The following is a 27,993-nucleotide window of genomic DNA, read 5'->3' as shown; positions in this document are numbered from 1 at the left end:
GTGATGGTCAAAGACCGCGCGTCGCCTCCTCCCGCCACCAGCCCAAGCCAAAGTCCAGCCGATCCAGAACAGAGCGCAAGGGGTTCCTCCAGCACCTATGGGCCGCCTGGGAACCTGACAGCGGAGCGGGGCCTACGCGGAGGAAGGTCCCAAGTACCGCGGGACGAGACGACCTGCTCGTCCCTAAGCAGAGGACGCTGCACGGCGGACGCCTCTGGGCCGCCCTCCCACCCGCTCCCAAGAAGGTAACAGCAGGGGGCCCGGGTTCCGAAGCGGGCTGGAAAGGGTTCACCGCCGCCAGGCAGAGGTGACCCCACGGCGCGGGACGGCGGGCGCGGACCACCCCGCCCAGCCCGCGGAGAGGCACGCGCCAGCCAGCTGCCGGGTCCGTGCCCGCGCTGAAGGTGCCCTCCGGGGCCCTCCTGCGGCCCCACGGGGCTGGGGCCCAGGCTACCTCACGACCGGAGCCGCCGCTCCCGCTGCACACCCCGACCACAGCTCCTCGGAGGCCGTGGGGGTCCTCGGCCGAGCCACTTGACGCGGGTCAGGCCGGCGTACCCGCGGCGCTCCGGCGGACACTCGGCCCCACGCCCCCGGCCGCCAGCCGCGCCCACCACCAATGCGCTCGGCCTGCCGCGCCGAGGTGCTTCTCTGCACGCTGCCGCGCGCGGCACGTCGGGACTCGTAGTTCCGGCGCGGAGGAGGCGCGCTCCCAGACGGGACGTCCTGACACGTGACCTCGCGCCCCCGGAAGTGACGTAACAAGACTCGCGTGGCGCGGTGCCGCCGTTTCCGCAAACAGAATCGTGGGTGGCTGTGTGGGTGAGTGTGGCCGGCGGAGCGGCGGCCGCCCGGTACTGTTTTGTCGTTAGCCTGTCGGCTGGAGGAGGCAGCAGAAAGAGCGCGCCGACTCCAGGCCGGGCTCGCCTCGCACGAGCCGTGCGCCTCCCGCACCGGCCGCGCGGAGCCCCCGGCGCTCCGCAGAGTGGGTGCTGCTCGGGGCGTGCGGGCGGGCGGGCGGGCTGGCTATGGCTCCTCCGCAGCGCGCGGGCCCGCGCGACCGTCGCAGAGCCGTACAGCGCGCGCCTGGGGCGGGCCCGGCGTGAGGTCCGGAGCGGGCTCGTTTTGCCCGAGCGGCGCCACAGAAGCAGGAATCCAGGTCCAGCCTTAGGCCTCGCGGGTGACGTAAGGGGATCGCGGCTGGGGAGGCCCTTCTGTGGCAGCCCTTCTGTGGCGTGGTCTCGCGCCCTGGCTTGACAGGCGACCTGGCGTCCGGGTGTTGAACTGGTCCCGGGAGGTGTAGGCCGGCGGCGGAGCCGGCTCCGGAGGCGTGGTCCACAGCCTCGCTCGGCACCCCGCGCTTCCCGTGCGTCGCCCCGGGGTCTGCGGCCCGCGGCTGCTGGGGTTCTGGGGCCAGCTCGAGTCGGTTTGGAGAGTGCGCCTGTGAGATTCTGGGGTGCAGCCTCCACCGTGGGCAGGCCCGTGCCAGCGAAGCCCTGAGTCAGTTGACGCCCGGTTTTGAGTGTCCTTATCCAATACTGTAGGCCTCCTGGGTGCTATGCCCTCTGTTCTGGGGGATTATGTAGCGCATGTGTGGAAAGATTGCCCGGTGTAAATACAGTCCATGCTGAAGTTCCAGTGCTAATTTTAGGCGATAATTGCAGCGGAAGATGATAAACCAGAGTGTTTTATTTGAATGTAAAATCTTTTTCTTTGTAAGAAATAAATGAATGAGGAGAAATAGAAATCTGATAATTCGGAGGCCAGTTTTCCTAGATAATCATTTTAAATAGTCTGCAAATTACTTTTCTGGTTGATCCCCCTCCTCCCCCCAATCAGTTCTTCCTGCTTGACATCTTTTGGTACTGGTAACAAAATACCTTCCTTACCCAACCAGTGAAAGTTAATGTTCCTTGAAATCCATCTGGGTCTCATAGTGACTCTTTTTTTTTTTTTTTGGAGAGAGAGAGAGAGAATGAGAGAATTTTTTTTTTTATATTTATTTTTTTTAGTATTTGGCGGACACAACATCTTTGTATGTGGTGCTGAGGATCAAACCCTGGCCCCACGGATGCCAGGCGTGCATGCTACCGCTTGAGCCACATCCCCAGCCCTCATAGTGACTCTCATATCTATTCCCTTAAGCAACTTGACATTCTTTTTCTTTGTGCACAAGGCAAAAAAAAAATCCCTCTTCATAATTTCCAGGCTCTGAATTTAATCTATATGTAATGGATCTCGCATTTTCTTTTTTTTTGGTTGAACTTTTGCTTTCCCTTTTTTACTTCCTTTGAATAATACTGTTTAACAGTTTAATAGTAGTATGTATGTAGTAAGTTTCTTGAACACATAATTCACATAGAGCTCCTCTGCAATAGGAAAGCAGTAAATTTACTAACTTAATAAGCAAACCACCATAATAATTCCTGTCCAAAAGATATTTCAGTTCTATCCCTCGCCCTTTCGTAGGCCAAAGAACATATTTGAAAAAAACTTACTGGTTATTAAACTGCAGGCTGATCTTGAAACTTGTCTAGAGCCATTTCAACTCTCCTCACTTTTCACCTAATTGGAATGCCCATTATGAAATAAGTACTTCAGTAGTTCTTGCTATTCAATTCCTTTTTCTCTTCTTGATTCACTTAGCCCCTTAAACCAGAAGAGATATCTAACAGTTCCCTTTATTAAGTAGTTTATCCAAAGGATTTAATAAGTGTTTACATTCTATCAATTTTAGTTTAAAAAAATTACTACACGTGAATTGGGAAAAGAGTAATATTTGTGCTTAGTTTTTGGTTAACCACGGTTGCTTACTAATAAAGTGTGTGCTTCTGTTGGGTACTGCAAAAAAACTTGGGATTTGGGAATTAGGATGCTCCACCTTATTTTGTATATCCTTGCTTCTTTTGTAAATTTTAATGCCCATAGTGACTTTTATGAATAATTACAGAAATTCATACCTAATTCACATATATTAACATTTTGCAATATTCTCTCTACAGTGAGATAATAAAATTAAATGACCAGCCTCTATTTAAAATTGTTTGAGTTTGGGCGTTAGTGTTTGTAAATAACTTAAAATTCTTGCCATTCTAGTGTTGGTTCATGAAGTTTTATCATCGATTCAAATAATCAAGAATAGAAAATTCTGCAAAAGCTGAGGAATATTAAAAAATGGCTCTTGAACAGGCAAAAACATCAGTAAATTCTGAAACAGAGACTTCATTCAGTATTGATGAAACCACAACAGCTTCTGGGACTGGGTTTTCTGTAAAGACTTCTGTCTGTGGGCAAGTAGACACACCAAAGAAGAGAAAAGAATTTGAAGATGATCTTGTAGAGGAAAGTTCCAGATATGAGGAAGACAGTCCATCCAAGAAAAGAAAACTTGATGTTGAAATTGTCCCAGAGGAAAAAGGTTCTGGTGATGTTGAAGATGTTTCAAGGAAAAGGAAACTGGAAACTGATGATCTGAAAGATGAACCTTCTACTGGAGATGGCACTCAGAAAAAGAGAAAAGTAGAACTTGAGGATGTTCCTGAAAGACAGAAGGTATGTGAAATGGGTTTTATTTGTGGTAGAATATGTTAGCTGGAAATGTGGAGCAGATGTGAATTAACGCTGGTTGTTAAATAATCTTTATAAGTTAAGAATATTCTAGTTTTACTAAATGTGGCTTTAAGACACAATAGGCTTTTAATTATTAGCATTTAATTTTTGTTAGAGTGAACTTGAATCACATGAGGTAATTTTTATGTTATTTCAGAATTCTTACCAGAAACTTGAAGGCCATTGTTTTTTAAAAAAGAGAAGAATATATGAGGTCCACATGATTTATTTACCTATTTCCCTTTTCATTGGATATTCATGCTTTTGGTGTCTGAGGTAATTAAGATGGTCACTTAAAGTGACAAATTTCAAAATCATACTCTGCTCTACATTCCTTTATTGATGTAATTAAACTACATTTATCTCCAACTTCTTTTTGAGGCTCTGGCGCCACCACTTTAATTAATAGCCATCTTTGTCTATGAACTACGGCCACACCAAACTTCTCACTAGTCTAGTTTAAATACAATTGATGAAATTTCCCTGATATTTGCCAGGGAAATTGGGGAGCAAAGGATAGCAAATCATTTACAGTATTGGAAAGTTGAGACAGAATCTGGAGTTGGAGAGAAATGTAAAGGAGCAAAATTTTGGCCATTGTCCCTAAAGAGGCAGGCCACGCTTTTCATGTTGATGTTCTTGAAACAAAGGGAAGCTTGTATTTTATATGTAGTTTTTCAGACATTTACTGGTATTTTTTTTTTTCCCCAAATGAAATTTTACCCTTAAACCCCACATGTAAGGTAGATAAAAGATGAGGATAAGGAAGGTGGGAGAATCTGAAGCCCTTTACCCACTACGGAATTTTTATATAATGCCTAGTGTCTTTATAGAATGCAGATTGAAAATTGTTGATTTAGATTAATAGTATATAGTGGGGGTCACTGACACTGAGCATAGCCTACTATTTTTTAATCTCTTTAAACATTACCTTATGTTTAATCCTCATAACAATTTTATAATAATATAACAAATGTAATAGCTTGTTTCTGTTTTATTCTCTTGTAGGAACACAATAGATTGGTTTTATTAAGATATTGTCATTAAAATTATACAGCTGAAAAACCAATATAAAAATTTTAAACCTAGATTGTATTTCATAGGGAATAGGGGAGAACACACCTTGGGTCTGGTGATGATTAGTGGCATTTACATGGATAATGCCTTTGCTTAGTAAGGTTTACTTCAGTAATTGTGTTTTTTCTTCCGTAAGTCAGATATTCTGAGGTGATTGGGTTTTATGTTGCTATTGTTGGGATTTTTTTGTTGTTGTTGTTATTGTTGTTTTTAAACCATGTTCTGAACCTTGAACCTTAATTTTCTTTCTTCTATTTTCAGAACTTGGAAGGAGGACACAGCTCAACAGTAGCTGCCCACTATAATGAGCTTAAGGAAGTTGGTTTGGACAAGCGTAGTCAAAGTCGTATTTTTTACCTAAGAAACTTTAATAATTGGATTAAAAGTGTGCTTATAGGTATGGTTGGTTTTTTCCTTTTAGTATGGAGGCTGTTTAAAATTTTATTCAATTATTTTGCAGTGCTGGGAATTGAACCCAGGGCCTTGAGCTTGCTAGGAAAGGGTTCTATCACTGAGCTATATCCCCAGCCCTAGCTTTCCTCTTTATTTTTTCCCTTCCCATTGTTAACCATATTTCAAACTACTGGCTTTTTAATTCTTATTCATTCAGTGATCAAAACCTTGACTTTATAAAGCTGGAGCAAAACAGACGTTTGAGATAAATCTTTTTCCTATTTACTTTCTTTTTCTCTTTTTTTCATTTTGGTACCAGGAATTGACCAAACCCAGAGATGTTTAACCACTGAGCTATATTCCAGCCCTTTTAAAAAATTTTTGTGTCAGGGTCTTACTAAATTGCTGAGGGCCTTGCTAAATCGCTGAGGCTGGCTTTGGATTTGCCATCCTCCTGTATTAGCTTCCCAAACCACTGGGATTATAGGTGTGCACCACCTTGCATGGCTCCTATATACTTTTGATTGATTGCCTAGGGTATTAATTGATGTTAAGTTGATCAGACTTTTTCAAAAAGCAGTGTGCTACTTTCTACTTAGAATTAAGGTGGTCTAGTACTATTAAGTGGTTATTTGGCTCTAATAGTTGTTGAGCATTGGCCTGTTGCTGCATTGGTTACACTAAGTAAAGAAAATGGGCCGAGTCATGAGATTTGTTATTAGGTTTGTTTTTTAATCTCTGGTCCTTTAGTGAGTTGGCATTGATGGTCCATTGAACTTTGGCAAGGGGGGAGGGGTTGGATGATTTCTTAGAAGAAATAAAGTTTACTTTGAGGATTAATAAAAACATCAAACTTTTTGAAACCAACATTTTATCTATGGAAACTTACCTTTGAAATTAAAATGGAAGAGAGTGGACAAAATATAATTCAGAATATAATTATAATTAATGGGTAGACCTATGGTACACGAGTTTAGAGAGTATTTGAAGGCTGGTGTGTTTTGAAGCTTTTCAAAAGGGTTATTTTGTTGTATTTTTTTAGCCAGTTTAAGCAAAAGCAAGAATGCATTCTTAATATATTAAAATGAATAAAGTGCTAATTATGAGTATTTTCTACTGGTTTTGATGATAACTTAATAGTTTTCAAAGAAAAAAAAAATCATCTATTCTGAGAAGCATTAGGAGTAGGAATTAACTAGGCTAATTTCAAATCATTTTTCTTTGTCATTTTTTATTTTTAACATTAAATAACATTTTCTTATTACATTATAGAAATGTAAATGAGTGTCTGCTTCTCTGAGTTTTTTTTTTTTTTTTTTTAAGGCTAACATTGTGGCATTTTCAGCCTCTTTTTTTTTTTTTTTTTTTTTAGTTTTTCTGTCCTGGGGAAAGAACCCAGGGCCTTGTATATGCTTAGCAAGTGCTCCACCATTGAGCTACATAACCAGCCCAAAGTATTGGACTCAGCCTCTATTCTTTAGGCTCTGACCTAGTCCTAATTTCTTTTCAGATGTTTTTGTCTTAATTATCCTCATTGAAGCAGGTAACTTACTGGATATTTTTTTTTAACAATGTATCATTTAACCATGTATTTTTTTTCATCCAATAAATATTTTGAGCCCATATTTGCCACATTTTATTTACATTATTTTTATAATTAGGAAACGCAGCAATTCTTTCAAAGAGCTCTTTGTGGTCCACACCTGTCTTGCTTGTAATGCAGTCAGTATGATCTGTGCCAAGCTCCCTTTCGGTGTTTCGTTTATCTCCTAACCACATTCTTTATCATTCATTTTTTGCTTTTGTAGTGCTTATAGCTTAGTAATAGTTCTTGAATGTGATAAAGTTTTATTTTTTTTGAAAATAATGTTTCATGGTAATTTTCCTCTTAGCCTTACTATGTAGAAATAGATTTTATAATTATTTATTAACTCTTTCTGGTTGTTTTCATGATATTTTTTTAAGATTCATGACAAAATTAAATATGGAACACTTGTGCTTCTCTCACATTTACTTTCAGATCTTATAGACATTGAAAGGCAGAAGTATTTGTATAGAATGTTAACAATCCATTAACTGAGATTGCTCTACTTGGTTATTAATTTGGGCACCTATGATTTTTATTTGTTGGCTATTAATGTATTTCAGTAGATAAGGGTGTTTAAAGATTCTGATGATCTGAAAATTAAAAAGTGAATAGAGTTTTTCAACAAGTTTTTGTTTTTCTTTTAGTGGTAAGCCTGATTGCTTTTATGTGAATCAGAAACTATTAGTCAATGTGTAATTGAACACCTAAAAACAGAAAGCTAAAAAGAATGAATAGTTATTTTCTCTTATTGCATCTTCTTGTATAAATTAGAATTTGAAACGTTTACTGTTTGATGTTGACTCAGATTCTAAAAGTAACCTTCAAAAAGCTGCCTTAACTATCTGAAGTGCCAGTCTTCAGATATAGATCAAGTTAGTTAATTCTTGGTCATATTTTGAACTGTTAAGTTACAGATAACTAAGTAAATGAAGTGTAATAATTTATATTACATATTAGACATTGGTAGATTATTAAGTAACAGTTTATGCTTCAGTAAAAGTTAAGAAAAGATCATTTATTATGCCTGATTTCTCTCTTAGGGGAATTTTTGGAAAAGGTACGACAGAGGAAAAATCGTGATATCACTGTTTTGGACCTGGGATGTGGTAAAGGTGGAGATTTGCTAAAGTGGAGAAAGGGAAGAATTAGCAAGCTCATTTGTACTGGTGAGTTAACCATTTAGTCTAGGAAGGAATGGCCAGTGATCAGTCTTATCAGTCAGGGGAATGGGCAATTTGAAAGATCTCTTTATTAGCAAGAGCTAAAACATCTTTAGGTAAGGTGTCTAGGGGCTAGGTATGAGAAGGATGTTTTCAAAAATTAATTGTAAGACTTTTCTGATGATTTTGTAATAGATAGTGAGCCTGTGATAACTTGTTCTTCCCCAAAGGAAGGAAGCTATCAAAGATAATAGTCATGTCTACAGGACAAATTTGCAAAGATCTCCACTGGCCAAGGTAGAAATTTGAACATCAAAAACAACAGTGACTCAGCTTGTCAAATGAAAAAGACTCATGTTCATCTTAAAGGTTGCTGAGAGATTTATATTTTGTAACTCAGTACTTTAGAGGAAGGAATAAAACGTTTTTCTTACCTCTTCCCTACCTGAACAGTATTTCAGGGAAACCAGATGGTTGAAAGAGGAAATTTCTTTATTGAAAAATCATAATAAAGAGAGGACAAATGATAGAGTTAGAAAATCATAGAGTCTAGGCCACAATCTTAACAAGATGCTTAGCCATTCAGTGAAAGGGTAATAGGAACTTAACTGTTAAGTTCCTCTCCTAGCACCTGGGCCCATGGTCAATCTGACCCTGCGGTGAGCCAGGCAGACGCCACACTCCTTGTGATGTGAGGAGTCAGAGGAAGGAGAGCAGCATCTCCTGCAGTTTGCCTGAGAAGCAGCTCTCCAAGGTTTTGGTTTGGTGAGCCCTGTATACTTTAAAAATTATTGAGGACTCTAGAATGCTTTTGTGTATGTGGTTCTAGCTGTAGATTAATATTTATGGTTTTAGAAATAAAACAGTTTTAAAGTGTTTTGATTCATTAAAATAAACTTCATGAGAAGACTGGTATTTTTCTTTACATTTTTGCTAGCCCTTAAAGACTGGAATAATAGCAGACAGCTAGACTTGTGGTAGTGTCTGTAGTCGATGTTTTATGTTATTTTAGTTGATACATAGTTATAAAATGAAAAAAATATTTTAATTGCCTTTTCAGATAATTGTGGATATTCATCTTTGATTCTATATCAAAACTCAACAAGTGGTAGTTCCTTAAAGGTTTATTATAACGTGGAAACTCTTACCTTATTGATGAGTTCTCCATACTAGGTTCCACATTCTGCATGGTTTTGTAATATTTGGGAAATTCTGTTAAGTTATGCAGTTCTAAGTGTTGTCACCAAGAAATCACATTTGTTTAATATCACCATTGATGAGAAAAGCCCTAAGTATTAGGAAGCTGCTTACCAGTGGTGGCCAGTACAGCTTTTTCAGAATTTTAATTTTTGCTTAAAAGTCAAATTTTATCTTTGGCAACAAATACTATCCATTGTTGTTTTGGAGTGACACTTAATTTTCAAGAATCTATCTCTCTAAGATACTCAAGTCTGAATAATTATTTTTTTTTTTAACCCGTCATTTTTTCACATCAGAATTACTTTCTGTAAGAAAAGTGGCCAGTGTGCTCACAACTCAGAACAAGTCACAGTACCCTGTTCTGTAAGGCAACTGGCAACACTTGGTTATATGACAAAACCAAGTTTTGTTACTTCCCATTTCATCACACACAATATTAAAAGACATGTATTTAAGAACCAAGATTTAATAAAATTATGTTTTAGTGACTTATCAAGGACATTAAGCGAACTGGCTTTTTCCAGTTGGTTCATAGTGGTGAAGAGTATGTGAAGTGTTGCCCGTGGCATTTGGTGCTGCTGCTTTTTATTGATGATGAAGTGCTTGTATCATAACCTAGATCCTTTTGAGAAATAATGCGGAGTTTTGCACTGGGACAAAGAATTTTAAATGAAATAGAACCTCTTGCTGATACCAAGGCTGGATTTCACACAAAGTTTATCAGTTGAGATTGTTGTCTAGATTTTTGCCATTCTGTGTTGATGGTCTCTAACACTCTTCTGCCTTTCCAGATATTGCTGATATTTCTGTCAAACAGTGTCAGCAGCGGTACGAGGACATGAAAAATCGTCGTGATGAATATATTTTTAATGCAGAATTTATAACTGCTGACTGTTCAAAGGTACAGGGTTTTTGTTTTTGTTCTTGTTTTCCATGCAATGCATTTATTAAAATGTGTTTTGAAACATTAAAAATTTTAGGACATTTTCAGTTTCATCTAGAAATTCTATTATGATAAATTCCCTTCAGTAACCCATTGAGTACTTCTGGGAATTTTTTTTGCTTTTAATAATTTGAGTTGTTGAAATTACTTTGTTGCCTTTTGATTTTGGCGATCTATTTTCTAGTATAGTCACCCCTTGGTAGCCAAGTGGGGTTTAGATTCTAGGACCCACAGATACCAAAATTCACAGATGCTTCAGTCCCTTATATAAAATGCGGCGGAGAGGTGCACAGTATTTGCAAATAACCTATTCACATACTCCCACATACTTGAAATATCTTTAGATCACTCACAATACCTAATATAATGTAAAAAATATGTAGATGGTTCTTAAACTGTATTGTTAAGGGACTAATGACAGGGAGAAAAGTATATAGATTCAATGTGTTGTGGGGCAGGTCGCTCAGAAAACACACCAAGTCCCAGTTTTGTCCAAATTGAAGAGTCTTTATTTAGCTGGCCAGCCAGCGACTGCTCCCCAGAGGACCCATAGCTGTCTCTGCAAGGAACAGCCCCAAGCCTGAGCATTTTAAGTTATTTAAAGGCAAAAACCACATCCAGGTTGACGTAGCTGTAAGCAAGCAGGTACAGAAGCTGGATTGGGCAGTTAGTGAGGCAATGCAGTGGGTACATTGGTATTTCCCACAGGACTTTCCAGGTTGGCATAGCAGCAAGCAAACAGAAGGGAAGTGGGTCAAAATGACCCTAGTTGAGTACAAGTTAGAGAATGGTTACTAACGTCTAGACAATCAATCTCTGACAGGGTATATCACCCAAGAAAAATGGAAAGAGAAGAGAACAATTTTTTTGTTACATTTTGTGTTGCCAAGTATATTATGCTAGGTAACTGTAAATGGGTACAGAGGTGGGACTTTCCCATGGGAGAAGCATTTCTTACATGATATGGAGTCTCAAGGTAAAATGGAGTCTGTTTGGTCATTACCCATATGACCTGGCCTATAACAAATGTGTTTTTTTTTTTTTCCAACCCATGGTTGGTTGAATCCATTGGTGTAGAACATGAAGCTGGGATGGGCTATTTAAGTAGAATTGAACCTGGTATATTTTCTTTATTTTGTAATTTATTAGTTTCCCAGCATAGCAGAATCTTTTTGTTTTTTCCATCTTCCACCTTTTTTGTGTGTGTGTATGTGGTGCTGGGGATTGAACCCAGGGCCTTGTGCATGTGAGGCAAGCACTCTAACAAATGAGTTATTTCCCCAGCCCACTTCCACCTGTTTTGAAATTTCTGAACTATTTAAGATTGAAGAGTTGTAGAGGTACTTGAGCAGTGAAGATCCACTGTGAAATTGGTGCTGCTTGTCGGACTTTGTTAGCTCATTTAAACATTAGGTGGCTTTAATCACTGTACACATTTTGTTTATATTTTTGGAAGTAAGAAAGAAATGTAGTAAACACTTGTATTTATTTAAGATTCCAAAGGTCAGGTTTTTCTCCTTTTTTAACCCAAGTTGTTATTGAATGTCATTTTACTTTAGCTGTCAAGTAAAGCCAAATGAAGGGATTAATTTTTAAGAGTCATATTTGATTTTTTTTTTCCTGGTTCCGGGGATTGGACTCAGGGGACACTTGACCACTGAACCACATCCCCAGTCTTATTTAGAGACAGGGTCTCACTGGGTTGCTTAGCATCTCGCTTTTTGCTGAGGCTGACTTGAGATCCTCCTGCCTCAACCTCCCGAGCCACTGGGATTGTAGGCATGCACCATCAGCACCCGGCTTGATTGACTTTTAATGTGATTTTAGGCTTACATTTTTTAAAAAATATTTATTTTTTAGTTGTAATTGGACACAATACCTTTATTTACTTCTTTTTATGTGGTGCTGAGAATTGAACCCAGGGCCTTGCACGTGCTAGACGAGCACTCGACTGCTGAGCTACAACCCCAACACCAAGGCCTACATTTTTAAATTATTCTGAAAATGGGAAGCAAGTTAGTCTTTTAAACTAGAATGGAAGAATGATTTCTTTTAAGGTTTTTATATATAACAAGGAAAAAAACAGTTTGAAGACTTTGAACAAAGATTAGTTGGCAGGGCATATTTTAAGAATCCTAAATTCTGGGAATTAATTTAGGTAAAGTTTTTAATCTATGCTGTTATTTCAAAACCTTAACCCATTTAATTTGTTTCAGGAACTTTTGGCTGACAAATTTCGTGACCCAGAAGTGCGCTTTGACATCTGTAGTTGTCAGTTTGTCTGTCATTACTCATTTGAGTCCTCTGAGCAGGCCGACATGATGCTCAGAAATGCCTGTGAGAGACTCGGTCCTGGAGGTTATTTTATTGGTACAACTCCTAACAGCTTTGAGCTGATGTAAGCACTTTTAACTACTTTGAGTTTATAGAATATTTAACATTAAGCTTACAGAATTAAGTAGCACATTTTGATCACAAATAAAATTTATACAAATATGCCATTTAGTTTTACAAATGCTTACCACTTTGATAATGATTTTGAGTAGATGCTCAAAGATGAATTTTTAAAAATCTTATGTGTAAGTTGGAGACTTGACGTACATTAAGCCAGAGGTTATAGTTGTAGGCAGACTCCCCAGTCAGCTGCTGAGGCCCAAAGACTTAGCCCAGCTGTCACAAAAGTGACACTTTCTAGCTTAATTTTATTAGTGAGACTGTTAATGGTCTTATAGTATGCTGATTCTTAAAAGTAGCTTGAATCCAGTTACAGAGTCAATCAAGTGTCTTTTGCCATTGCATCATATAGCTTTTCAAATACATAATCTGGTTTAAATAATTTATACTGATCACAATTTTAATATTTTTGTTGGGGTTGGGGAATAACTCTTTTAGAAGACGCCTTGAAGCTTCAGAAACAGAATCATTTGGAAATGAAATCTATACTGTGAAGTTTGAGAAGAAAGGACATTATCCCTTATTTGGCTGCAAATATGACTTCAACTTGGAAGGTGTTGTGGATGTTCCTGAATTCTTGGTCTATTTTCCATTGCTAACTGAGTAAGAATGTCATTTATCTGTTACTGTTCTTTTTATGTCTTATGAGTAAAAGGGGAAGAAAAACCAATATTGCTACTTATCCTCTATTTTAAATGGGGTCCAAAGGAAAGGTCTAGCCATGTATACAAGATGGTAGCCTCAGATCCAGGATTGGTTCCCTAGGCTTCCTATAGCCCAAATTTTCTTTTAGTCCTGTAGTTATTTAAGAAAAAGAGCCAGTTGCTTTCACCTTGTAACAGAAAATAGCTGACTTTACAGTTAACAAAAAGAATTCTTTAAGCAACTGCTTGTAATTTTGCTAGTATAAAATGAGTTTTATTAAATCAAAAGTCCTTCTTTTGAATGAGCTGTGTATCAAAGTCTTGCATTTTAGTATAGTTTTGCAATTGCCTGTATCTTACCAGCAATGTTGATAATAAAATCCTGATTCAGAAGTGTATTCCCCCATGAGCCTGAATTCCCAAGAGTCCTGGCAAATTGTAGATTGTAGGAATAGTTGTGATGCTGGGCTCTATCAGGTAAAGCTTTGAGGCCCTCTCATATGTCTTGATATTGGTGATTTCCCTGGTGGGGAGAAGATAAGATCCACTTAAATGGAGCCCATGTGACAGCTGACCAAACTCAGTTCCCTACTTTTTGAAAATAAAAATCTGTTAAATATCAACTGAGAAAAGTAAGTTTTATTGTCTGCTTAGTTTTGCTTGGTAATTGTTTAAATTGGGACTCAAGTTAGTTTTTAAAATTATGGTTATAAGGTTTTCAGGAGTTTATAATATGTACAAGTTCTATACAATGGTATAAGAAGGTCAAGTAACATTATGACTAGACATGAGGAAAATTCTATGTATGATTTTATAAATATTAGCTATTTATAACATTTTTTAAATTCTTAAGATTTAGTTAGCTTTGGAGAAATTTACCACTCTTCAAACTTTATAGAAGAAGAAATAAAACAGTTTTATTCTTCATAAGTGCTACACAAACTTACCAGTCTACCTGCTGCCTAATAATTATAAGTTGCCTAATTGGATAAACTTATGAATCACAGTACTCAGTTTTGATATCTAATTTTTAATTAATTTATTCAAACAGGTACTTAATGAGACAGTCTGAAAATGATAGTAGTTTTAAGATGCCCTTTTCCAATAAAAACCTGAATAAAAATATAAATAGCTTTTACTGCAAAACCCGTTCAGGTTATCCAAATTTGGTTCCTTGTAATTGGGATATTTTTAGGTATAAAACCTGGTTTCCTTTCTAAAGACTTTCTTTGAAGATTGATAGAATCAGAGACTTATCTTTGCTCATGCTGACTTTCCAAGAAGGGCTAATTAAGATAACAGAGGGGCCTCAGTTACCTGTCTGCTGTTCCCTCACACTCAAGCCCTCCCACCTGCCTTATGAGGGTTTTCCCTTTCCTCTCTCTCTCCTTTTTCCCCTTTTTTGATGGTACTGGGATTGAATCCAGGACCTCCTGCATGCTAGGTAAGCACTCTTCTACTGAGCTGTCCCCAGCCCTTTTTATTTGCATCAGAGCTTGCTAAGTTGCATAGGCTGGAGTCAAATTTGTGATCCTCCTGCCTCAGCCTTCTGAGTAGCTAGGATTACAGATATGCACCACTATGCCCAGCTTCCCCTCTCCTCCTTTCCTGCTCCTTAAAATCATTAAGACTCTTATTGTTGTCAACACATACATAATTTTTATAAACTTTGCAGATAGAGTGGAGAAAACAAACCCATGGTGTAATAGGAGACACTTGAGGATTTCAAGAAGACACCTGTGAAGGAGTGCTAAGTCAGGGTATGAAGGATAAATGGACAGTTGAAGGCAGGAAGAGTGGGAAAGCTTGGCTAGTGCCATGAACTGAAGGAAAGCCACTGTGACTGGATCATAGGGAATCAGGGCCCAGCCACTCGAGAGATGGCAGATCCCTTTATAAATGAGTACCTCAGAAGCCATGTTCAGAGCTTTCAAATTGTGTCCCAAGTACACTGGAGTTCAGTGAAGGAGGCTAAAGACGGTAGTGATATGACCAAGGTTATCTTTTTGAAAACTTATTTGGTTCTATTGAGAGAGGATAAAACTGGAAATAGGAGATGAGTAAAATGGTTTCTGGACTGAAACAGCGAAATGATGATGATTGGTGCAGGATGGTGGCAAGTGAAGGGGTAGGACGTGGGCACTAAAGGTAAAATAGAGAGGACTCGGTCAAGTACAAGCGTAGTCCGTGTAGGAGACTGAGACATGGATCTACTGCAGTAGCAGAGATTGGCAGAAAAGCAGCCATGAGGTTCAGCCTTGGATATGAGAAGTTCAAGGACATGACACACGGGGGAGGAGTATCTGATAAGCAATGGAGTAATGGAATATGACTGGAGAGAGCAAGCCTCAGACAGCTTTCAGCATGCTGGGTAGTCAGGGCAAGCAAGAGAGGCTCTGAGCCACACTCTCTCAAACCCTTGAAACTTAGAAGTCAGGTTAAAAGAACCTATAAACTAAAAAGAAGCAGTCCAAGATATGTGTTAAAGTTAATAGTGCATCCTGCCAGAGAGATGAGAGTGAGTCTTTTAAGAAGGCAGTTGGCAGCTGTTTTCAATGCAGCCATAGTGTATCAACCAAAATAAAATGAAATTGGTAAAAAAGTATTCCCTGCAGTCCCTGAGAAGTTATTCTTTCTTTCATTTCCTGACTGACTTTTTAGGAAACAGAAGCTACTCACTAGGATTTAGAATGCATGTCTTTGTTGATGGGGTTATCAGTATGTCAACGATTCAGTTTTTTATTTTTAACTCTTATAAATTTATGATAGAAATAATCACTTTTAGAGTTAAGCCCTGATGTCACTGTTTTCACTGCAAAAGTAAGCTGCTGAGGAACATTTTGAAAGCCTTTTTATTAATCTTTTTTGGACAGAATGGCAAAGAAGTACAATATGAAACTAGTCTACAAAAAAACGTTTCTGGAATTCTATGAAGAAAAAATTAAGAACAATGAAAATAAAATGCTATTAAAACGAATGCAGGCCCTGGAGGTAAGTGTTTAGAAAAGATAAAAAAAATTCCAGATGTGGTGAACTTGTTTGACTGCTCTTGAGATACTTTCTTTCTTGTTTTTTTTTTTTTTCAAGAGTTAAGAAGTCAATTTTATTGCACAGGTTTAGAATACATGCATGAGTGAGTTCGTATATGTAAAACATACAGATTGTATATCTAAATTAAACTTCTATATATAATAGGATTGCATTTATTTTAAAACCATATCTTAGTATGAAATAATATCAGTATTGAATTACACAAAGTATTGCATTTTTAGTAAATCATATTAGTTGTCATAGTGACAATTCAGAAATAAATAAAGATTTAATTTTAAGCATTAGAGTCTCTTGCTGGGAATTTTCTTGATCTTGAGCATTATTGTTGATTTTCCTTTCAAAAGTTGGCATTTTTTTGTTTTGTTTGACTTCAAGTGATTAGTGGACATTTCCATCTCTCTAATAGGGAACATGAAATGTTTAGGACTTCAAAGTTTTTTTTTTTTTTTTTTTAATTAATTTTTATTGTTGGTTGTTCAAAATATTACATAGTTCTTGATATATCATATTTCACACTTTGATTCAAGTGGGATATGAACTCCCATTTTTACCCCGTATACAGATTGCAGAATCACATCAGTTGCACATCCATTGATTTACATATTGCCATACTAGTGTCTGTTGTATTCTGCCGCCTTTCCTATCCTCTTGAGATACTTTCAAGTCTGTTTAGATACTAGTTAGATGTGTCATATGTTATATTTATATTACACAGATTGTCATAACTGCTCGGGACTGTTCAGCTCCTAGGACAAAGCTTGATACAGAAACTTTCCATGATGGGTACTAAGTAAAAGGAATGAATGATGCTGTTATCAAATTCAGTGCACTGTTTTACAGTAGTCTCAGGACAGTTGGCATGGGGGACTGGATATTTCTTTGTGGTGAGATGCTGTTCTGGGCACCCTCGGGTGTTCAGCAGCATTCCTGGCTCTATTCACTAGATGCCTGCCAATAGTACTCCTGGGCTCCAGTATCAGACACAGGCAAATATCCCCTGGCAGGTAAAATTACCCACGGATGAAAAGGGTTTCTTTACAACACTGCCCTGTGATTACATCAGTATTTCAGAACCTTCCTGGCCAAAGTGTAAGATAAGCTCACACCATTTGTAATTTTGATCTTTGGTAACTATTTAGCAAGACTTTAGTCTGTTATGCTATTGTTGCTGGGACTCTTGTCCTCTTAATAAAGCAGTGAAGGAGTCTACAAACTATAAACAGTCATTGATTGCATTTCTTTTTTTCCTTTATCAAGCAGTGTTTAATTGGACAGATCTCAACTATTCAGTGAGATGCTTATTGTTAACCAGGATCACAGACCAGAAGTATACTTAAAGTGACATTAAAGTTCAGAGAGTTCATTGAATTCAGAATATTCTTTTAATTACTTGAAGCATACTTCATCTTATTCTCATAATGACCCTATAAAGTAATAAAAGCAGTCACCTTTCCCCCTTTTTCTGTACTCTTTTCCACATTTTTTACTGGTGCGTTATAGTTGTACATAACAATGGGATTTGTTGTGACATATTTGTACACATATATGTCATATATGAATGTAATTTAGCCAGTATTACTTCCCTCCTTCTTCCCTCACTCCTACTCCTTGGTTCCTTTCTTCTACTGATTTCCCTTTGATTTTCCTGCCATCTGCCCCCACCTTACTTTTCACATCTTTTGAATGGGCAACCCAAGGCCCAAAGAGGAAAAATTAGTTGTTCAAGTTCACATAGCTATTAGCTTTTATATTTTGTTTACTGTTATAGGGAGTAGTCAAAAGTCTTATGTTGAAGTTGCATCCATGCCCACAAGATGAAGCGAGAAGATTTTCTATAAGTCTTAAGTGGTCTTTTGCAACCCAATGTCAATTAAATGTTCATTAGTTATGTTTCCTGTATTTTAGAATTAGGATTTTTTTTGTTTGTGCTGTATTCAGAGCAGGAGCTTATTTCGTTTGTCTTGATGGAGAGGAGAAAACTGGAAATTCTGCATCTTACGTCCCCACATGCTTTATGCCTTTAGCACACTGCACTTACTGACAAGCTCTGCATGCACAATGGTCAGTTATTTATGCTTAGCACACTAGTGATGAATTCATTTGTGTAACTTATTTAAAATGTACTTAGAAGATGGGGTATGAGATACCAAGGATTTATGTTGTGTTAAGCACTTATACACACAAGCAAAGAATTTAGAATGATGTGAGAGTACTAGCCGTCTTGAAAATGAAGTCATGAAGGGAAAAGGCTGAGAAGCACGAGAGCTATGGATGCTCAAGCAAGTAGTAATAAATGTCATATTTCTTTAGCACATTTTTCTCCATTTTTCCTTCTCCCCTGTGCTGCCTTAAAAATGTGATCTATCACCATGGCTCTCTGGAACATAAGCAATGATAGCACACAGCTTGGAAAAGTCCTTTAGTTTTTTCCTACTTCTTGACCAAGTCTCTTGCGATGGCCTCTAAATGACTTGGAGGAGCAGCCAGGACCTGATAAGAAGATGTTACTTGGGTAGCATTATGGAGAATGGTTTGGAGGTGCATTGAGACCAGAAGTGGAAAGAACAGTTAACTTTAGTCTAAGAGATTTAAATTTGATATTTGCCATAAAAGTCTTTTTTTTTTTTTTTTAATATTTATTTAGTTCTCGGGCGACACAATATCTTTGTATGTGGTGCTGAGGATCGAACCCGGGCCGCACGCACGCCAGGCGAGCGCACTACCGTTTGAGCCACATCCCCAGCCCAGCCATAAAAGTCTTACCTTTTTGAACTTGCACCTTCTGTTTTGTTTTTTGGTGGTACTGGGTATTAACGCAGAAGTGCTTTACCACTGAACTACATCCTTGACATTTTTGGGGGGCAGGGGGGATGGGGACAGGGTCTCACTAAGTTGCTGAGATAGGACTTGCAATCTTCCTAGTTCAGCCTCCTGAGTCCATGGGATTATAGACACATGCTACTGTTTCTAGCCACATGTTTTACTATCCTAAACAAGGGCTTCTGTTGACTTGAATTTTTTATATGTATTATTTCTAATTGCTGTTGCATTGCCATCATGTTAACATTTAGCTCTTTTGGTAATACCTCTTCTAAGCTTTGTATTCTAAGAGAAGAAATCTCTGAGTGGCTGTTAAGGAGATGCAGTTTGTGTGTGCCACTAAATGGTCCTGGGTTGTAATTAAATTATATAGTTTGTTCCAGCCATGAATATTCCAATATTGTGATAAAAATTGGCCATAATAACTGCTTTAAGAGAGGATTCCTTCCATTTTAGTCAGCTTTTCATTGCTGTGACCTAAAGACCTGACAAGAACAACTTAGAGGAGGAAAAGTTTATTTGGGGCTCATGGTTCCAGAGATTCAGTCCACGGTCAGCCAGCTCCATAGCTCTGGGCCCAAGGTAAGGCAAACATCATTGTGGAGGAGCATGACAGAGCAAAGCTGCTCAGGACATGACAACCAGGAAGTTGAGAGAATTCCACTCACCAGGGAAAAAATATAAACCCCAAAGTCACAACCCCAGTGACCTATTCCCTAGCCACACCCTACTGCCTACAGTTACCACCCAGTTAATCTATGTCAGTGGATTAGTCCATTGATTGGGCTACAACTCATAAACTAATCATTTTATCTCTGATCATTCTCACACATGATCTTTTAGTGGCCACCTCATAACACTTCCCCACCTTTTTTCCCCTCCATATTTCAGAAATGTGTGTAGTTTATAATCCTGAAGTAGCACTTTTGGATTACTCCTATTATTTTATTGCAGTGATTTACTGTGTTCTGAATTGTAAATGTCAATGTGATATCTTCAGTTAAAATTTAATGTTCCCTTAGCCTTATCCTGCAAATGAGAATTCCAAGCTCATCTCTGAGAAGGTGGATGACTATGAACATGCAGCAGAGTACGTGAAGAACAGTCACGTAAGGTTACCTTTGGTAAGGGTTCATTTTTTGAAGTATTTTCTAGGAAATGGAAAAATCATACATTAAGATGTGTGTACATGGAAACTTGGGAAACCCACTTGTTTACAGTACTGGGTTCAGTGAGTTACAACTCGAATGTACCATAGTATGCCTCCCCTAACTTATAAGGACTTTGGTGCCACAGAATATAGAATCAAACTTATTTAGGTGAATTGAGCATGGAGTGCTATGTCTGAGACAGTAGAGATGGGGAAAGTTACAGGCACAGTCTGCAGGTTGCCCTGCTTCCCTAGGTGCTGCTGACTCAGCAGTGCTCTGGCTGGAATGGGGGAAGGACATCCTCATTCTCAACTCATTTTTGTGGACGATCCTCTTTTTAACTTGTGAACATAACTGTACCATGGTGGTGTCTGCTGTGGAAGCTATAATCGTCATGATGGCATGCTTCTCTGGTATCCTGGAATATTGTTTCCATTCATTGCTTCTTCGGAATTGAATTAGGTCCTAGAGCTGCCACTAGCAGCGCTTGTTGGATGAGTGTATAGCAGCACATGTTTTTAGACTGAAATGTTTAATGTTTTGATAACTAAACATAATTTCTTTTGTGTGGTCTGTACTTTCTTTTATAGTTCTTTTGGAAGACAGAAAAATATTCTTCAAGTGCTCTTTGATGTTATAAGATGGACTTTAAATTTTTTTCATTTTTAAAGTAAAAAAAATTAAATACTTTAGATACATTCACCCTTTTTGGTGGGAGACACAAGTGGTGAAGAGATGTTTTTAAAAATTAATCTCAGGCTTGGGACATAGCTCAGTGGCAGAGTGCTTATTATCTAGAATGTGATATGCCATGGGATCAATGCCTAGTACAGCCGTGGTGGTGGGGGAAGCTAACTCTTATTGGTTTCTTTTATGTGCTCAGGTCATGATACTTTTCAGTAATTTGTGCATATGCTTACAGGAAAGTTGGGAGGGTGGGTGGCCTCTTAGTCCACTACTGAAAAATCAGTGTATGTTTACTTCCATGTTATATCTAAAATTGTCTTTCTTTTTTAATTTTAGGGAACCTTAAGTAAATCAGAATGGGAAGCTACAAGTGAGTACATCATCAAAGCTGGTTAACTGATAATTACAGATTATTTGAAAGGATCATTAAAAGTGGAAAATTTTAGAATTTTTCTGACACAGTTGAGGTGCTGTGTATTGATGTTTAAAACAGCACAAAAATTACATGTGTCTTTGTGTATGTCCCATCCACTGTTCTTGCACAACTGTGGAATAACTAGAGAAAATATATGCAGGCTGCTGCCAAGCCCTAACTTTTTCTAGCATACATAGACATTTTTCACTGCCTCCTTATAACTAAACAGCTGTCTCTATTTGGGGTCTTTACCTCAAAATATTTTTTGGCTTAGATGTCACGTCAGTGTATTTTATTTAGTTCTGGCCATTCCAATGATGGCAGTGAAGTCATGGTACTAGAACCTTTAGTGAAGCCATAGTGGGCCGGGGATCTTGGGATGAGTATGGATGGGAAACAGGCTTGGCAGGAAGGCATGCTGAAGTGCGGCCCTGTCTTCAGAGGAGAATCCAGGGGTCTGGCAGGTCTCTGAAGCAAGGCATTTCTTCAGCAGATGGAGAGAACCAGACAGTCATGGCAGTGGCCATAGTTACACCCAGGGGTCCTTGCAGTGGCAGTAGTTGGACAGGGTATGGACTTGACAGGGCTGCACTACAGAAGGATCATATGAAGGAGGGGACCAGCCCTTATAAGCCATCTGGCAGCTAAGTCTTTTGGCCTGCCTATGCGTGCTAGACAGCTTGTGTCCTTTGTCAGCAGGGTTGTATGGTGGTTGATCACTGACTGTTTCCTGCTCATGCATCTGGCTGTGGCAGCCACATTTCATTTCAACTGAAAGAAATGCAAAGCTAATAAATAAGGAACAGCAGAGTAGTGTGACCAAGGTAGAGTTTTATGAAGACAGGTATATCTTCCTGTGCAGGTTCCAGAGTCAGCTTAATTTACATGGATGGCCTTTGTCCTGACTTGCTGTTGAGTGTCTAGTGCCCTGAACATCCCTCGTGGGGATGTTTTCAGGATTTGTCACCTTTTTGAGTATTTTTGCCCTACAGTCTATTGGTATTTTATTAGAAGATGTAATAAGTTTGGACTTCAGTGTAGTGCAGATCAGGGAATCAGATTCATTTAGCTGCCTTTGAGTGATCACTTGTCAAAGCAAGATATCTTATTTAAGCAAGTTCTCTTGGAAATAAATGCATGCAGAAATGTTGCTGTTGGGGACAGTTAAATAGTACCCTAAATATCCTTCCTGGGCCCTACAACACAATTAGGTAATTGGATGAATTTGAATGTGTCATATTGTTTATATTCCTTTATATTTTCTCTGACTAGTTTTAAATTATGCCCCTTTTTTATATCTTCATGTTGTTTTTGAGTCTTTTTAAACAGAAAATTTAGATTTCCATTGCCACTAGTGTTTATTGTAATGTAATTATTCTGTCTAAATACTTTGTTTCAAGTAAAAAGATTTGAGTTATAAGATGTTTTGATTTTAGTTTTCTTTGCTATTATACTTTTAGTTTTTCTTGCCCTAAATGGTTTTTAGGGCTTTTAGAGCTGTTGAATTGATTTCCCCGTGGAATTTGGTATTGTTACTGTACCAGGTTGATTTTTTTTTTAAGCAAATGGAAATGATCTCATCTCTGCCTAAATATGACTCAGATAATAGAAGAAACTGAAAAACTAATGAAGTTTTTCTTCTTCAAATGCCAGCCTAAGAATTTTCACCAGATTATGAATTGGACTGAGATTTGTTTATCCTGTGGATGAGAAAAAAGTAAACTATTAATATTTTTTATTTTTCTTTAGGTATTTACTTGGTTTTTGCCTTTGAGAAGCAGCAGTGAGCACTTATGCAGTGGCCCCGAAGCAATTCTCCACCCTACACAGATTTGAACAATCCATCTCATAGATCTGACAGCTCTCTTGTTTATTTTAATTATAAATTAATTGTAAATGTACAGAATGCTGCCGGAAACTCCAGTGTGTAAATTCAGCATTTGCTGTCTGTGACAGATTAACTTGGTGTGTATAGGTAAGAATGAATTGGGACCTTTGTCTTTAAAAATCTATTTTCAGGTAATGTTCTAAGAATTCCATTTGCCTGTACTGTCTTAGCTTATAAAAACGATAACACGACTTGTTGAAGCAGCTGAATTCTTCACAGTGCTGAGTTGTCGAGTGTTGTTTACATGTCATACTTGCTGCAGCTGCGTGGTGGAGAGGGCACATTCTGGATTACCAGTGTGGGCTCATTTCCATGTTTTGTTACATATTAGTTTTCAAGATTAAATGGATTTCTTTCTGTACATTTGAATGCAAGTGTTCAATATATGTTGCTAAAGTTATAAATTTAAAACTTGATTTTAGATAGTCATAAAAGTTTCCTAGCTAGAATTTTTATCAACTGCATTTTGATATGAATAATTATTTGTTAATATGTTGCAATTCTGAAACTGTTTAGAACATTTTAGATAGCAACATAGAGTTATTTTGGAATTTTAATTTCCTACAGTAGCATTAATATATCCCAGTTGTCAAAATTGTAATTAGACGTTTACCTTTCTTCATTGAACAGTGATGCCATAACTAATTTTTCTCAAGATTTATTTAGTGAAAGTCCCTTTCTTGTAAGCCTGTTGGAAATTTTTTCAGATTTGTATATGTAACTGCAACAGGCACATAGGACTGTAGAGGAAGTAGATGCTTTAGACTTCAGATTAATCCTCACTTATGTTAGATCCAGGTTCCCACGCAGAAGTAAGCAATTTCAGAGCCATTGTAATTGTCATTAAAATTGTCATTTGTATAATTGACTACTCTTCCAAAACATGCGTATATGAACTGTTGTCCTTATGTTATGCCAGCATTCAGGAAACTTGCCAGTGTTTGGATGAACTGAGAAACATTAAGATCAAAGTAGAGCAATTGTGTATTCTTTTTTAAATGGTTTATTTAAAGCATGGCTTACAAAGACATTACTTTCTATAATTATCTACAGTACTTGTTTTAGAAACATAGATTTTAATTGGTTTATATGTTGCTCATGGTGTTAGAGTAGCAAGCTTTTTAGCAAGAGTTTCCTTCCTTATTTCTATTCCTTCTGCAATCTGTCAGTTTTACAAAAATTAAGTCTTTTTGCCTTGGTGGTAGCTTGCCTTACATCACTTGGAAAACTAGCATTACTGTATCTGGCTGGAGACCACTATTGGCCAGCAGAGGTTTGGTAATTGTGCTAGGGAGGTGTGGGAGGAGCACACTGTGCTCTTATTTAGGCAATCACCCTTCTCCCATGAGCTTTGTGTGCTGCTGTGCTTTACCTGTTCTTCCACTCCCCTACCTCTCCTTGCCACAGTTAAGTGTCTGGACAGTGACTGAGGATGATCCTTTAGGGGAAGGACTGGAAAAGGCACCCTGTTCATCATTACCCATCACCAGAGGAGAAAGCTGGAACATCCCATAGTCTGAATGGTTGATTCAAGACATATCCAATGAGAGGGGCCTGATTTTTCCCTTTTGGGCCAGGAAGAGCCCATTGAGGTAGGCAGTTCATGGGAGTGGCTCCAGGGTACTCAGAGACCTGCTCAGTAGTTATCCTCCAAGAATGAAATTAGAAATGAAGATCAGATCAGTTACTTAGGAAAGACACAACCTGAGAAGTAGATAATCAATGGCCACATTGTGGTGCTACCAAGAACACTAACATTGAATTCTTTGAGCCTAGAATCTACTCAGGGATAGATGGTGGCCACAGTGTTCAGGGAGGGGAGCTAGTAAATTCCAGCAGTTTCAGCCACACCTCTGGCATTCTCATTTGCAGCGGGTGGCAGATCTGACTTGGCATAGTGATCTGGGCCTTTTTGTGCCTGAGTCCACTGTGTTTCCCAAGAAAACTTTAGCCTGGCTTCAGTGGGAAAAGGCATTGAGTAGAGGCTTTCGCTTAATGTTAATGAGTGTGTAATGACTGAAAGGTTCATGGTCAGTACAGTGGGTTCCTTGGCCCACTCCTTCACCCCATGTTGGAAGTCTAGGAAGTGTGATCACTGCCGGACTTCACGTGTTAGATGATCAGAGCAGCAGGTGTGAGTGAAGCAAGCACCTGGTGAGGTAGGGTGCAGTACTCTGATTTGCATTCAGGTTTCCCTTTTTTTTTTTCTTTCTTTTTTGTGGTGCTGTGAGGCAAGCACTCTGCCAACTGAGCTATTTCCCTAGCCCTCAGGTTTCCTTTTGATGAAGATGCAGCTTCTTGTGTAGGCCTACCCACAGGTTCAGAGTGGCAATGTGACTCCTCTGGTGGTTTTGTTTCACAAGCTGACTTTCCCTCATCTACCTCAGGCTTTGTACGTAGGTCATCTTGAGCCAGTCACTGCAAAGGTCTCTAGGCTTGCAAAGTAGAGGCCATATCCAGGGGCCTGGACCCTGGAATAAAAGTTGTACCAAAATGCCTGTGATGTTTAGGCCCTGGTGGTCATATTACACCGTGGGTCTGATGGCACCACCTCGCTAGCTGCTGTTACATCAAATACTATGCATCTGAGAAATGTTTTATGTCCCTCCCTCTGATAGCAATGGTCCTGATTCTTTGACATTTGAATGCAGTGGCTGCATGTTTACTTAGTAGTAGATCCATGTGGGACTGGGCCGGGGATTGTCAGCTTTTCTGCCCTGCTGTGTTTTACGGTTTCTCTCTGTTCCATTTAGTCCTGACGCATATACCTGTATGCTTCTCTGCAGGATTGAGACATAAGATACCTGGAAATGTGCCCTAAAGTTTGGCTGTGGGGACTCTTGGGTGAACCCCAAGCCCTTTACTCTCTAGACTCACCCTGGATCATCCTTCCTTGGGGAGAGCATACCTTAGACAAAACCAAAGTTGACAGCTCACATTTATGAATCTCCTACCTTGTGTCAGTTGCTTTTCTAAATGTTTTACATATGGTAATTCATTTTGATCCTAACAACAACTCTTCATCGTGTGAGCACCATTATTTTCCTTTCAGTGAGAAAATTGGGTTAGAGAGGATACAGATTTGCCCAAAACAGAGGCAGCAATTTATCACCCCATCCAAGATGTGCCTGCAGTCCACTTGCATGTCACAAGCCTCCAAGGGTGTGGTCCAGATGATCCTCGCCCATTCACTACCTGAAGCCTGAGGTGTTAGCTGTTGGGGCTCCACCATTTGGGCTCAAAACTTACTTAATTGCATGTTTCCTGAGAAGAGCATTGGTTCCTGAAGGAGAGGCTTGTGGAGAGAGGTAGAGAGCATGCTCCAGTACTTGAACATGCTAGCAAGGAGGAAAGCTGGGCTTGGACTCACAGGGTGAGACTTGCTGCCAGCAGCGAGACCTGCAGGTCTCTGTGTTGGGGAGCGCTGCTCCTCACACCACCTGCGAGGCAACACAAGTAGTGGACCTTGGCTGAGCAGAGAATGCAAGGGAACATGTCTGCGGTCTGAGCAGAGGAGCCAAGCAGAGGCAGATGGTTTTGTTCTCACTTTTTATTGAAGGAGGACATCTATACAGACCTCAGTGACACTTCACTAGCAGAATACATACATGCACTCACACCCAGGTTCCTCTCAGGCTTTCTTCTGACCACTGTCCCCCCTACCCTCCTCATGATAACCACTATCTAGCTAGAAGAGCATAGACTAGTTTTGTCTTGTTTGAAATGTTATGTGAATGGAATTGAACATTATGCATTCTTTGTATCTGGCTTCTTTCACTCAACAGTATGTGAATTTTTTGTTGTAAGTATTTGTACATGGTTCATTCTCACAGTTGTATAGTATTCCATTGTGTGAATAAACCGCATATTATTTATCTGATGAATGTTTGGTTCATTTGCACCTTTGGAACTGTTGGTACTTCCCTGATTATTCTAGCACATGAATTATTGTGCACATAGTTTTATAGTTCTGCCGTAGAGTAGAACTGTAGGGCCACAGTACATGTATCATGTTCACCTTTATTGACTACTGCCAGCTTTCCAGAGTTGCAGTTGTCCCATAGTCTCACCAACTATGGTGTGGGTCTTTTTCACTTTATCCTTATGGGTGTGCAGTGGCATCTTGTGGCTTCAGATTTTGTTGCACTGATTGTTAATGAGATTGAGCACTTTCCATAGACTATTATATTGGCCCTGGATTGTCCTTGTGTGAAAGTGCCCATTTTTCTGTTGCATTGATTGTCTTTTAACTTTGACATGTTGGTTTAAATGTATCTCTTCTGGACACAAGTCTTGTTGAATGCATTGTATTGCATGAATATATTTGGTGAAAAAAAATGTTCTGCATTTTAATGGAGAACAGTTTCCTCATGTTCTCCTTCATAGTGAGCATGTTCTGAATAAGCAGCGTTCCATCTACTCCAAGGTCATGACGGTGCTCTACTATGTTTTTTTCTTTTCTTTTTTATCTTTCACATTTAAATCTGAAATTTGCTGAATTGATTTGTGTTAATAATGAGAGGTAGGGTTTAAGGAAGAAATGTTACCTTATGGATTTCCAGCTATGCAGTGTTATTTATTGAGAAAAACTGTCCCTTCCTCACTGTGTCGATTTCACGATTGTCCTGTGTAGGATCCTGGCGGACCTATTTCTGGGCTCTCTTCTACCCACTGGCCAACTTGTTGATCCTCGAAACTGTGCCCACTGTTATAATCTCTGCATCCTCATGATGGCTCTTGATGTCAGCTGGCCTGAGGCCTTTATAGTGCTTCTTTTCCCTGGTTATTCTTGACTTTCTATATTTCCTTATGATTTTTGTTTTGTTTTGAGATGGGATCTCACTGTGTTCAACTGGGCTCAAGCGATCCTCTTGCTTCAGTGTCTAATAGCTAAGACTATAGAAATGTGCCAC

General features: G+C 39.2%; 2 protein-coding genes across 9 annotated transcripts in view; one reads left to right on the top strand and one right to left on the bottom strand.

The window, feature by feature from the left end:
* Fam210a (family with sequence similarity 210 member A) overlaps positions 1-667 on the bottom strand; it is a 34,161-nt gene extending 33,494 nt beyond the window's left edge. For both annotated transcript variants that reach the window (XM_076837233.1, XM_076837234.1), the window contains exon 1: positions 455-667. The gene's annotated coding sequence lies outside the window, so the exon portion shown is untranslated. The remainder of the gene's footprint in view (positions 1-454) is intronic.
* Rnmt (RNA guanine-7 methyltransferase) lies at positions 153-26,960 on the top strand. Of its 7 annotated transcripts, XR_013089073.1 has the most exons (12): positions 766-822; positions 3,097-3,552; positions 4,948-5,083; positions 7,708-7,833; positions 9,819-9,928; positions 12,187-12,368; positions 12,863-13,027; positions 15,942-16,059; positions 19,962-20,063; positions 21,114-21,147; positions 22,942-25,351; positions 25,468-26,960. XR_013089073.1 is itself a non-coding variant. In XM_076837221.1 (11 exons), exons 2-11 carry the CDS (start codon positions 3,175-3,177, stop codon positions 22,977-22,979), a joined length of 1,389 nt encoding a protein of 462 aa, XP_076693336.1. In that variant the 5' UTR covers positions 153-245; positions 3,097-3,174; the 3' UTR covers positions 22,980-26,960. The 7 variants fall into 7 exon arrangements, 6 of the variants coding, with proteins under 6 accessions (XP_076693336.1, XP_076693338.1, XP_076693334.1 ...); XM_076837221.1 differs by lacking the exon at positions 766-822 and adding an exon at positions 153-245 and having other exon boundaries at positions 22,942-26,960; XM_076837223.1 differs by having other exon boundaries at positions 19,962-20,048; positions 22,942-26,960.
* Positions 26,961-27,993: the final 1,033 nt, after the last annotated feature.

This window comes from Callospermophilus lateralis, chromosome 17 (genome assembly GCF_048772815.1).
Source record: "Callospermophilus lateralis isolate mCalLat2 chromosome 17, mCalLat2.hap1, whole genome shotgun sequence".
NCBI lineage: Eukaryota > Metazoa > Chordata > Mammalia > Rodentia > Sciuridae > Callospermophilus > Callospermophilus lateralis.
The sequence above is the reverse complement of the archived record's forward strand: the minus strand, read 5'-3'. Positions and strand labels throughout refer to the sequence as shown.

Coding starts and splice junctions, on each gene's coding strand:
- Rnmt (XM_076837221.1), top strand. CDS start 3,175: ATGGCTCTTGAACAGGCAAAAACATCAGTAAATTCTGAAACAGAGACT. Junction 7,834..9,818: donor TAGCAAGCTCATTTGTACTG/GTGAGTTAACCA, acceptor CTGCCTTTCCAG/ATATTGCTGATATTTCTGTC. Junction 13,028..15,941: donor TATTTTCCATTGCTAACTGA/GTAAGAATGTCA, acceptor TTTTTTGGACAG/AATGGCAAAGAAGTACAATA.